At 53.4% G+C, this 12,865-nt stretch overlaps 1 protein-coding gene across 4 annotated transcripts in view; it reads right to left on the reverse strand.

The window, feature by feature from the left end:
- Nucleotides 1–12,865, reverse strand: part of UXS1 (UDP-glucuronate decarboxylase 1) — a 112,892-nt gene that overhangs the window by 11,133 nt on the left and 88,894 nt on the right. For all 4 annotated transcript variants that reach the window (XM_070429851.1, XM_070429850.1, XM_070429852.1 and 1 more), the window contains 3 exons: nt 10,673–10,732; nt 8,010–8,131; nt 557–676 (listed from right to left, as the gene is read on the reverse strand). In XM_070429851.1, the coding sequence (XP_070285952.1) occupies nt 557–676; nt 8,010–8,131; nt 10,673–10,732 (302 nt within the window). The remainder of the gene's footprint in view (nt 1–556; nt 677–8,009; nt 8,132–10,672; nt 10,733–12,865) is intronic.

A 12,865-nucleotide genomic window follows, 5' to 3' on the forward strand; every position in this document is an offset into this window, starting at 1 on the left:
AACTGAGGATTTGGCAAAACCGGAGAAAATCACCCAAACTTAACCAGCAAACCCTTGGCCAAGCAGGCTGAGGGGGTGTCTGAGGGCACTGAGCAGCGGGGCCTCCTCCTTGCCACACACTCGGACCACTGACCCCAACCCACCAGGTGGCCCCAGGCTCGAAGCTTCCTGGGTGGAGAGCCCCTGTCAGAGAAAAGTGCCCAAACCAACTAGACAAATGTCCATTTCTCGACCACCTAAGCAGCCCCTGAGCAAAGACACAACCCTGGCTATAGCCAGTGGGACAAGCAAGCATCTGGGAAGGTCTTTGCAGGCAGGCCGGCACAGCAGACAGGCTCCGAGGCCTGGGCAGTGTGGACCACACCCGCGGCTCATGCTCCATGTTCTCGGCAGGCTTAGAAAGCAAGGTGACCCAGGTCACACTGGTCATCCCTCTCCTGGATCCTATGCATGCGCCTCCCCTCCCAGCCACTAGGGGTGCCGGGACGTACAGAAACCCCAGCGGCAGCTTCAGGACCCTGACCCCCGTGCACTCATCACTTGAGCAGGCACCTACCGTGAGCGGCTCCCCCTGGAGCGCCTGCAGGATGAAGTTGCTGACCACCCGCCCGTCGTTCATGTGCATGCGCGGCCCAAAGGTGTTGAAGATCCTGGCCACTCGCACTTCGACGCCCTCCTGGAACGGAGCAGAGGGAGATGGCTTAGCTCCACGGCTGCTGGGAGGCTTTGCATGCCCAGTGCCCTGCACATAAACATGTCAGAAACGGTCTGCTTTTCACTCCAAGTGAAAATGGCTGTTTTGTTTTTATCACGTGCAGTGTGCTTGAAGCACACACACCTGAAGACTACACAGTCACACCAAAGAAAGTCAGACATATCCCACATCTCACCCACGCCGCAGTGCGAACACTCTCTTTGGGCACCTGCACCATGAAGCCTGTGTTGCCCTTAGCATAAGCCCAGTGATACTTAAGTGCTGCTATTGTCACTACTGGTTGAAATAGTTTTTCCTTCTCTTATTTTACCACCTTACACCTGGCACAAGCTGGGAGCCAAACAGACCCTTAGCTAATGAGGCTGTGCAGCACAGAATTCCACCCCAGGAGAGTGAGCTAAAAGCAACCAGCTGCCGGGTCCCAAGGGCCCACGTCAGACCTCAAAGAGGCTGGAGCTCCCCGGCTGGCCACCTGCCCACAGCGCCTCACCTATGTCCCACCCACTGGCCACATCTGCCCACAGCGCCTCACCTATGTCCCACCCACTGGCCACCTGCCCACAACGCCTCACCTATGTCCCACCCACTGGCCACATCTGCCCACAGCGCCTCACCTATGCCCCACCCACTGGCCACCTGCCCACAGCACCTCAACTATGTCCCACCCACTGGCCACATCTGCCCACAGCGCCTCACCTATGCCCCACCCACTGGCCACATCTGCCCACAGCACCTCACCTATGCCCCAGCCACTGGCCACATCTGCCCACAGCACCTCACCTATGTTCCACCCACTGGCCACATCTGTCCACAGCGCCTCACCTATGCCCCACCCACTGGCCACATCTGCCCACAGCGCCTCACCTATGTCCCACCCATCTGCCCACAGCGCCTCACCTATGTCCCACCCATCTGCCTACAGCGCCTCACCTATGTCCCACCCAGCTGACTACAGCGCCTCACCTATGTCCCACCCAGCTGGCCACAGCGCCTCACCTATGTCCCACCCAGCTGGCCACAGTGCCTCACCTAAGTCCCACCCATCTGCCCACAGCGCCTCACCCAGGTCCCTGGTGTGCTGCTTCTACATGTGCTGAGACAGGACATGGTTGGGAATGATGGACCCAGCACACAGTTAACTTTTAGGAACCCAAGTTTCCTAAAAGGGTCCCAAGGGCCCACTATATTTCTGCGAACTCCTCCAGCAATACATAATAATTAAAACACTTTCACATGGCTTTTCAGATTCTTAGGACTGAGCTGTTATACCTGGTCTAGGAATTTGAAATCAGCCCTTTTTGTCTACTGAACAGAGAATATTTCAAAAAATATGGGGGAAGGGAGGAAGGAGGCAGGGACAGAGGTGTTGAACTCAACAGAAAATAACTCGGAAGAATCGACTTGTGTTTCATTGTTAAGATGAGGAAAGAATCAGAAGAGGATAAATGTGGCTTCATTCTAGGAAGAGACCAGAAAAACAGTCACATCCACATGCTTGGCAGGAGGGTCAATGGGCTTATAAGGGTTGCAGCAAATGCAACACTTCCGTCCTCAGCCTTCCTTTTCTTCAGGCATGTTCCAGAACACGGCTCCTTAAAAGCAGAGTTCTGCAGATACTACCTGGCCACCCATAAGGGAGCTGCTTGTTTTGATTTTCCCATTTGGATCGTCACCTCAGGTAGCACGGGACAACGCCTGGGACAGGTGCAGCTGCAGAGATGGTCACATGATTTTTCAACAACTCTGGCTCTCAAGCCCAGTTTGCACCAAGACTAGCTCCATATTAAGTCTCACTTTCCAAATCAAATCAGCACAAACCCAGGCTCCCCCAGTTGAGCCCTGCTCCCCGCTCGTGCACTGGCTTTTCCTATGCAGCGTTAGGACAGAGGCACCGGTGCCGCCGCGTGCAGCTCATTAGCCACCTGACACGCAGCCCCTGGGGTTCCTCCTGCGGTGCCCTGCGCAGGATGGTGGAGAGTCAGCAGGCACCCACGTGCTGCTGAGGGAGGTTGTGTGGTGGCACCCATATCCTGGAGGAAGGTACAATTACTCCCCATCTGAGGAAAGGCCAGTGACCCAAAGCCTGCTTCCCAGGGTAGAAAACCAGGCACCATGTCTCTCTTAAGGAGACCCTCCTCTGAAGGACCAGTGAGCAACACAAGCTGCTGACTTGCACTCAGCACCCCACTTGCCAGGGAGTCTGATGACCACTAAGCGGTGCATGTTTCACCCCGGCGAGGAGGAGGGCCTGTGCCACACGGCCGGACAGGGGCTGGTTTCACTGTGCCCATGGTCTTGTCCCAGTGGGGTGACTCACTCACTCACTCACGTCTCCAAGCCTCAAGACGTTTATCAAGGGCCAGCATAACTCCGCCAGTGTGAGTCACCCGACATAACAGCAGTGGGCCAGCATCTGAGGCACACACAGGGAGCAGTCTGGAATGCCTCAGGGGAGCCCTGAGGCCCAGGGAGGTCTTGACCCTCACCAGCTGCACATTCCTGGGAAGGCACTTGAGATGCCCAGATTTCAGATCGTAATCTCTGGAATGGGGACAGTAATATCCATCTACCGAGTTTAAAGAAAACACACGAATCTGCTTTGAAACGGCCATCATTCCTGTCTATTTCCAAGTGATGGCTCTAAACCTGGTATCTACCCTTGAACTTTGACCTCCTTCTTTGATTATTAAATCTTGGTGCAATGGGAACCCCATGTAAAGTATCTCAGAAACACTTCCACCAGGAGCCCAGGAGCCCTTTAATGCCTGGGGGTGGGAAACAGTGGCTAGACTGGGGTACTATACAACCCCAGATCGGAAAGGGGCATCCGAATGCCTCTTTTCTGCGTCTGGCTCAGCTGGAGGGGTGAGGGGCTGGGGAGGCAGGTGGTGCAATGAAGGGACAGGGCTTCCTCCCTCCCCAACAACTCCAGGGACAGAGATGTTACCAGCAGGGATTCAACGGTCTCCTACAGTTCCCCTGTGTGGCCATTGCTTGGCGGGCCGGCTTTGGCCCTGAAGACACGTGTGACTGTGGTCACTATCTTCACTGATGGAAGGTGTGGGGTGGGACAGAGAAGCAGCGCACAGGGAGAGCATGCTCACAGGAGAGGACCGCCCTCCACTGTGTGGACAGCCTGTCTCGAGAGAGGCCCCCGGGCATCTCTACCTGTGGGGACAGGACAGAACTAATGGGAAGTACTCCCAGGGCCAGCAGGCCAACTCTCTTACACTTTCTTAGTCTTCCTCAGGCCCCTGAGAGGGACAGAGCCACGCAGCCCTGAGGCAGAAGCACCCACATCTGATGGGCTCTGCTCCCCACCTGGGCAGGAAGAGGCCCTCACAGAATGCAGAGCTCCCTTTGCTGAGCAAGGCTCTGGGGCATGCAATTCCCACTCAGTGTCCTGGCAGAGAGAGGCCACACCTGTCAGGGACAGCAGTACTTGTCTGCCTAGCAATCTCCCCCCACAGCCCTGCTTCGCTGGGTCGTAACCACCTGGCCTGAGTGTTGCTACACAGCAGGCTAAGCTCACGTCCAGGCCAGGAGGGCACACTTCCTAGGAGGACAGCAGGCACGGAGGGCAGGTGCCCAGCCAGCAGGCAGCAGAGCTGGGCAGGTCCAGGCCACAAGGGTCTGACCCCAGGGTGTGAATGCTACCAAAAGAACCCTTGACTTTTTTCAGCTGCTTGCTGAGTCTTTTTTAAAAACTAAAATATAAGGAACATACCGACTGTGTTACTTTTTAAGTATTTTGATGCCTGAGAGTAAAACAAAGCCATTTCCCCAGCCACGGGCTAGATGACCATCAGTGCTTGTGCCTCTGCTCTGCTGGTCTGGTGTTATGAATGGCGGCCTGTTTGCTGACCCTGCCCAGTGGGTGGGCCACACATCTGCAGCATCAGGCTCTGCAGGGCGGTGAGCTGGCCACACCCACCGGAGAAGTCCCCACATTTACAAACCTACCACACCCAGTGCACACAGAGCCACCATTTAATGCCTCTCTGACAAGTTAAAAGTATTCACAAAAGATGCTGTGCCCTTGATCTCACTTCCATCTCACCCATCCCCTGAAGGAAACCCAAGGGAGTGTCTCTCTGTGTCTTTAAGATGGACACATGCCATAGACTTTTTTTTCTGGGAAATCAAATTCTATTTTGAATACATTAGCACATTCCATTAAGAGAGACTCAGAAGAGAATTCTTTGGAAAAGAGAAACTACACAAAGATTATTCCTACTTGTATTTACCTTGTTTATATTCTCAATCCTTATATTGATTCAGAGAAAAATATATCCACATACCATCTGGGAGAGAAAACAATGATTTATACTTAAAAGTGGATATGTCATTATGTATTAAAAAATAACTTGTTATGAAACAATTAATTAAAACATGCCAAAGACATAGAACCCCACCAGATTCATCCTTCTTTCGGGTTTTTTTTTTTACATTAGTCCACAGATAGTTTTGAACTTTCCCCTAAAAGCTGCTGTCCTGGAAGGGTGCGCACGAGCTGGGAGGCGATGCTAGCTGCTGCAGCTCCCGCCACAGCCTCCCTGCCCTGCGGAGCAGTGGTGATTTGAGCAGTGTGTAGCCTGGACCCGTCCTGGGTGTCACTACCTCACTGTGCATCAAAGGAACCCGGTGCCCTTGGACTCAGAGCTGCATCTCCTCCCGCTGGCCCAGCTTCCTCACCCCTGATGGCCCGCCAGCACGGCAGGAAAAGGGGAGGAACACACCCTGAGGGCTGCCAGGCCTGGTTGAAGCTCTGCTTATAGGCCTGGGAGCTGGAAACAAGTTTTAGGGCCCACTCTTCCATCTGTAAAATGGGTGGCCCACATCCACCTCAAAGGGGCTGCGGGAATGAGGGGAGAATAAACTGACTGAGCCCTGACACAGGCTGAGCCTAACAGAGACCAGCCCATTTGGCAGGCACACTGTGACCTTGGCCAGGGGTGTCTTTTCCGTCCATTCAGCCATCAGCTGTTAGGGCCTCTTGTGTGATGAGACATGTCACACATTCCACAGAGCATCATCCTTCCCGTGAGTGCATCCTTCACAAGGACCCCGCTGAGCAGGGGCACTCAGCCACAGACAGCTGTCCACACGGGGGCTTCCGATGGGCACATTACTTCAGTTTCCAGGGCAATGCCACCTGTGCCATTCATCTCCTGGGACCCATGTGAGCAGAAGTGTAAATGCTGACAGTCCAGAGTTACACAGGTGCTACGCTCCGGAGCTCACCAACCAATGATGTGGCTGACAGTGTTAATCTGCGTGAAATGCAGGCCCTGCCAGCACTCAGGTGTATTCCAGTTCCTGGCATACAGTCAGTGCTCAGCAAACACTGGCTGTCTATATATATAAAAAAGCCAAGTGACCGTAGTGACGGAATGACCAGAATGACTGGTCGCTATGATGTGCACTGTGGCAGCCAACTTGCCCAATCGGGTCCCCGATTGGACCCCCCCCAACCTCCTGCAGCCATCCCCTCCCCGCGGCCGACCCAGCCCCCGATCAACCCCCCCAACCAGGATTGGGGGCGGGGCTGGCCGGCCAACCACCTGCAGCCCCTCCCCCTGGCCAGTCCCGCCCACGATTGCCTCCCCCACCATGATTGGGGGTGGGGCCGGCCAGCCAACTGCCTGCAGGCCCCCACCCCCACCCCCCGCCAGCCCCACCCATGATTGGCCTACCTACCCTGATTGGGGGTGGGGCCAGCTGTCCAAACTCCTGCAGCCCCTCTCCCCGGCTGGCCCGGCCCGGCCCAATGGGCCCCCATCGGGGCAGGCTGGCTAGACCCCACCCATGCACGAATTCGTGCACCTGGCCTCTAGTACCATTACTAAATACTGTAATCATCATGAGTTCATTCCGTAAGGTAATATGTATACTTACAAAATTATCAATTAAGTTACACTATTAATCCTTTAATAAAATTAAAAGTTCAATAAAATTGTCCTACTTGCCCACCAGCTGTACCTCTGTAAAAATTCACTGAGAAATACAAGACCGAAAGCAAAAGAGAACGGTGAGACACATCGTCTTCACACTTACTGTGGAATACAATGCAACTGCGTGTCCCCTGGCAGTCAGGCTTTCTCAAGTACCAGCATGCATACGGGCTGTGCTATCTATCTGGGAGACCATCTTATATTTTGGGGTGAAGATAGCCTAGGCTCAAAAATGATGACGGTCTGTCCTTTCTAGAACTGGTTAGTGCTTCTTAAAAATAAATGGGTCAACTGCCCGAAGGAGCTTGGAAAGCAATCAGTTCTGCTTCTGACCGAGAAGTAGGGAAGAAAGGCCTAAATACCTACATCAGCACAAGGCTATTTTGTGGGCTTTAATGTTGGCATTTCACTAAAAACAACAACAAAGACGCCTGGCCATCAGCACCAGGCATCCAGAGTGCCTCTCCCTCCCATGAAGCCCATGGCCTCTGAACTCCCAGCTCTGCAGGCAGAAGGGACCCCAGGCCCAGGGACACAGCCCACTCCACTTTAGGTCCTGAGAGCACAAGCCTGTCCAGTCCACATGTCCCTCCCTCTAATGAAGGGCACGTCCATGAGCTCAGAGCGCTGGTCCAAGCACAACAGGATGGTCACCAAGTGGATGGACTAGCCAGGTTTTGCCCGGTCCCTTGGGCCTGTCTGGATGTTTCAATGGCTCCCACACAGCCTGAGGCAGGCAGGCCATGCACGAAGCCCATGTCAGAGCCGAGCACCGAGTGACCAAGAAGGTCAGGCCACACCTCTGAGGACGAGGCAGCAGCAGAGCCAGGCAGAACCAGATCCTCTGCCTCAGTCTGTGGGCTCTGTCTGCTCCAGTGTGTGGGGAGCAAATCTGGGACATGAAACTACCAGGGACAGCCCCCAGGGAAGCAATGAGTAACTGGGAAAGCAGGAGATACAGTGAGTAACAGCTCCTGAAGAGGTGCAGACGAGAGCAACCATGCACTCACTTTACACCTATAAAGAACGGAGGTGAAAAGCTCAAGCCACTGATTTGGGGGCTGCAGGAAACACAGGCACTTCTGGCTGCTGGTGGGCATGGCATGTAGGCAAAGAGCAGCACGGTGTTCCGAACCTTGCACGGTGTTTCACCCCCTGGAAAGCATCATTTTAAAGGAAGAAAACTGTTGCTAATACCATTAATGTAAAACAGTGGGGTCTGAGCTTCCTTCCCAGCGCCCCCTGCAGGTAATCATGGCATTTCACTCCTTCAGTGCTGCACATTCAGCGAAACGGGAGCTCTGCATGTCTGCGCCCCAGCTCACGTGCTTGGCCAATACCTGCTTCATGTAAGCGTAGCACATGGTCTCCGCAACCCGTTTGCCTTCGTCGTAGCAGGCGCGGGGGCCTATCGGGTTCACGTGGCCCCAGTATTCCTCGCTTTGAGGGTGGACTTCAGGGTCTATGAGAAGGAGAAACGAGACCGTGTTTTCATCCCTCCTTGTTTCAAGTTCATACCCATGATGAACACTGACGATTTATGACACAAAAGGGAGTTGTGGGAAGACCAAAATGAACTTTACATGTGGAAAGACCCGTATCTAGAGAATTCAGTGTTCCACATTCCACTAAGTTCCAGTGGGATATGCTGTTCTTACCTCTCATGCTAATACCGTATTTTACAGAGAAAAAATGAAAAGATCAAAGGCTCTCTATTTTAGCCTTCCCCTCTCCAATAAATTGTTCATAACTTTTAAATCACTGTCAAACTATAATTAAATATAATCTATGTGAAGAGATACATGGTTCAATTTTATATTTATAAAATATGTGTGGAAAGCAAAGCATGTATTTATTGAAAAAAAATATAAGAGCATCTCTGCAGAAGATGACTTTCACGTGTGCCATCACCAGCACAGACTAAAACCTCAGAGACACCAGGAGCCCTGGTCCAGGGCCGGTGGGAGGTCAATAGCAAAGACGGCTTGTCCCTTTAGCACACGTTTTATAGTCCCCAATTCCCGTGTTTCTGGTGTGTAATTCAATCACATTTTGAGATGTACCAGAGAAATGACTAAAGAAATCCCAGTAACAAATTCTTTAACACAAGTATACTTTTGGAATGTGAATTAATAACTAATTTAGTACACCAGGAATTTTATACAACCATGAACACCCATGGTATAAAATGTGTAAATCTTTGCCAAGAAATCTGGACAAGTCCAGGAACCTGTTGTAAATTCACTCCTTGTGTAACTTGTAGCAGAATCTGACTTCGACGTGTGGGTACAAGGGAGGGGACGTGGCACACACGTGCCCCTGTGGTCGACCACTGGGACCGGCGCCTCTTTCAGAGGGCGGCGGAGGCTCAGTGCAGGTGCACACCTTCTATCTGCTTCTGAGCTTTAAACTCCCCTGAGAAGAGGCACGCTTTACTGCACGGTGAGAGAGGTCTCAGGCAAACACTCCCGGAGAGAAGAAAACCAGTGACGTCAATTCACACAGATGTGATGGATGGTCCCCATCAGACCTTTCCTGGGGATTCTTCACAAGGACTGGCCAGCTAGACTCCAAAGGAGACGATCCGAAATTTGGCCAATGATAAGAGAAGGCTAGGTATGCCCATCCATCCCTGAAATGCCCACAGTCCATGGCACAGCTTTAAAAAGGTCCCTCATGCAATCACTTTGAAATTACAAAAGGAAAGGGCCAGTGACATACTTCCTAATCAGGCTCCCCTGCCCGCAGGGTGCCGGCTGACAGACCAGCACGCACGCCCCAGCGCGTTTATGCGGTCGTGAAACATCACAGCAGAGCACCAGGTGGGCCCAGGAGTGCAGCACTGACGGTATTTACGACCCTGAAGACCAGAAGCTATTGCCAATGCTCAGATAACAATGAGGTGGGAGGAGAAAGGCGGTGGATGTGGAGAGCTGTCACGGGCCCTCCTGGACAGAGAACTCGAGCACCTTTGTGTCTGAGGCATTTGCAGACACAGGCCGAGGACTCTGTCAACACCTCTCCTTATGTGACATGGGAAGCCCCTCCGAGGAGAAAGGGGACCACCCGGTGCACATGGGGAACTTGCTGATCTCTGCAGTCATGATATGGACAGAACAGGGAGGGAGAATTCCAGGGCCACTCACCTACCCATTGCTAAGCAACAGGGCGAACAGGGGAGGGGACTGTGGGCAGTCCCGCCCTTTAACCCGGAGGACTTCAGAGAAGTGGACGGAGCTCTCCCTTTCCATAGGGATTACAAAGAACATGACTACGTGTAGTGGAATTTCCGTTTCTCAGACTTTCCCATTGGTTCTCGTTAATAACAACTCGCCTCTTCCATGCTGCCCTTCCACTCCGCATTTCTCTGTCCGAAACGGTACATGAGGTGGGTAAGTTCCACCACAGCCACGCCTGGCTCCTGTGCCACGTGAACTGAAAGTGTTCATCCACGTAAACAACCTGTCATGTCAGCCCTCACCCCACTCCCCACGGAGGGCGGTGAAGTGCTGCAGACTAGCAGGAAAGACCCTTGAGTTTTCTGGTAGATTCTTCCAGAAACGGTTATGCAACAGGGAGGCACCAGCACAAGTCCCTTCATGAAGCAGTCTTCAAGGCCAACCCCCAGTTCTCGGGGTCGCTCACTACGCCACTGTTTACACTGAAGAATAACGTGCACCTGCTAGACGGGCAAAGAATCCCCAATGAATCGATTTCTGGGTGCTCTCAGAACAGAATGCAAAACGACTTCTGCGGAACCGTGACTGGCAGTCCTCCTCGCCAGGGAGCCGTGATCCAGGCCGGGAGGGCGTGCTTCAGCGGGAGGGAGGCAGAGCCTGAGACCGTGATGCGGAGACAACGGCAGACACAGGAGCCTCTTGGCTGCTGTGCACTGGAGTAAAAAAGCGCTGCCTCCTTAGAAATGGAATTCTGGACCCACCCTTGATTCCTTCCTCCCCTAAGACAGGATGCGAACTGCCCCAGAGAAGCACCACCCACTTACCTCCATACACCTCCGAGGTGGAGGCCAGGAGCAGGCGAGCACCGACTCGCTTCGCCAACCCTACAGAGAGCAGGGACACAAGAGCAGCCGTCACTTCAGGGAGACAAGGAAAAAACACACATGCCCATTCTGGTTGCCAGTTTCAGCAATCTTTTAGTACTAATGGCATCTGACATCCATGCATCCTCAGTTATCCACTCTTATTGCATCTACTTTGGAACAGAAGGAGTTAAAAACCCCACCACCAACAACAAACCAATAAAAACAGTAAGAAAAGCACAAGTGAACCCTGAGGAGCCCAGTACTTAGTGAGATACTAATAAACTAAGCAGGGCCAAATGCAGGATCTGTGGGTTTGATAACGTATGATTTGAGGAGTTTCACAAAGATTCCTTTGCCCCAACATATCACCCACTATGTTATGAGGTAACTTCACCTGTTTGGCATAAGATAATGCCCTTTGCACTTTAACTTCCTTCCACTACTGCCCCCAAATGGTCCGCCTGGCACTTCCTCCACATGCTCCTGGCACCTTCTACTGCACTTGAACCAGCCCCCGTCTGGACACCCCCACCCCGTCCTCCCGCCTCCTTCCAGGTTTGGCTTAAACAGCACCATCTTCCCCAAAGCAACTCCCCACATCCCGCCCCCTGCTCTGAACTTTTCCTGCATTTGCCCTGACATGCAGAATGGACGAGAACAGCTTTATCTATGGTGGTCACGCAAGCTGCATAGTCAGAGTCCCGATGTGCAGGAGGTGCAGAGGAACACCACGGCCCTTCACTTCACCCAGCGCTTCCCAAGCGTCCTCCACCACAGAGCCCTGTGCAGACGGGCTTAGCACCCAGCACCCAGCACACAGGCACAGGAAGGGCTAGGAGGTGCGGGAGGGGGGAGCACAGAGCCTGCAGCCACTTCTGGAGAAGCTGGGCAGACAGAAGGAAGGGAAGGGCCTAGGATGAAGAGGCCAGGGGTGGGAGTGCACAGCATCTGGGGGCCATGAGGATGTGCATGGAGAACAAGAGAACAGAGCTGCTGGAAAATAAGATTTGGAGCTAGCCTGTGCATATGCCCCCTGTGGTTGAGGAAGGAAATGGGCAGGATGTAGTGTGACATGGAATTCGTAGGCTCCCAACACCGGGCCCCATCTCCTTCACTCCAGTTCACCCCACAGAGCCCGAGAGGCGGACCACACATCACGACACAGAGGCAACGGTAGTTGCTTCACAGTGAAGGATCCGAGGTCTTTTCTTTAAACTTTTAAGTTGAAAGAATACCGAGATCCCAGGTACCCCTTCCTTATCTAGTTTCCCCCAATGGTAAAAACTGGCAAAACTACAGTTCAGTATCATCACCAGGGCACTGACAGGGTGCACTCGAGACGGCTGCCTCCTCCATGCTGGCCTCCTCCACACAGGGCCTCTGGGCCTCAGGCCGCAGCCAGGGGAACAGGGCGGCGCTGCGGCCAGGCCCGGTGCCTATGCAGAGGCTGGACAGAGAGGCTGCATCAGGAAGACGCCAGGCACAGGAGCAGGGAGGCGGTGAAGCACAGAGCAGGTCCCTACCCGGAAAAGGCCGGGCGACATTCGGGGCATTCTGTCTCAAGTGCAGAACAGCTAGCAACAGCTCCTCTCAGTTCGGAATACAAAGTCCCATTTGGGTCTCTTTCTGGCCTAGCGATTGTCCCTCTCCAGCTTCTGTCCATGTCATTCCTGAAAACCCTCTGCCATTCCTTCAAGACCTCCAGGTCCAACCTCACGCAGGGTTCGGGCCCCAGCCCAAGAGTCACCTGCACGGGTGCCTCTTTTTTGAGACCTTTCCCTTCCTCCTGGGAATCACGACTGCCTGTGCCCATACATTCTTGCCCAAGAAGCCAAGTTCCCTGGCAAAGAGCCAGAGCACAGTCCTTATCTGAATGCCCTCCACAATTGCCAGGGCAGTGCCCTGGGCACCCTGACTGCACTGCCTACATGAGATCTTTTAAGCATCCTGTGCTCAGTGGCTTTTCCTCTGTGGTGTCTAGCTCTGGCAGGAAGGAGGGGCAGCCTGTCACACACTGTATCTCTAAGAAGAAGCCAGGGCACAACACAGAGGAGGACAAACGCCCTTTCACTTCCCACAGAGCTCGACTCCCCAGTGTCGTCTACGAGCCTCCAGCTGCCTCTTCAGACCCTTGTCTGAGGCTTCAGTCAA

This window comes from Myotis yumanensis, unplaced genomic scaffold (assembly GCF_028538775.1).
Source record: "Myotis yumanensis isolate MYYU_CA2020_CCGP unplaced genomic scaffold, mMyoYum1.0.hap1 SCAF_11, whole genome shotgun sequence".
In the NCBI taxonomy this organism is placed as follows: Eukaryota; Metazoa; Chordata; class Mammalia; order Chiroptera; family Vespertilionidae; genus Myotis; species Myotis yumanensis.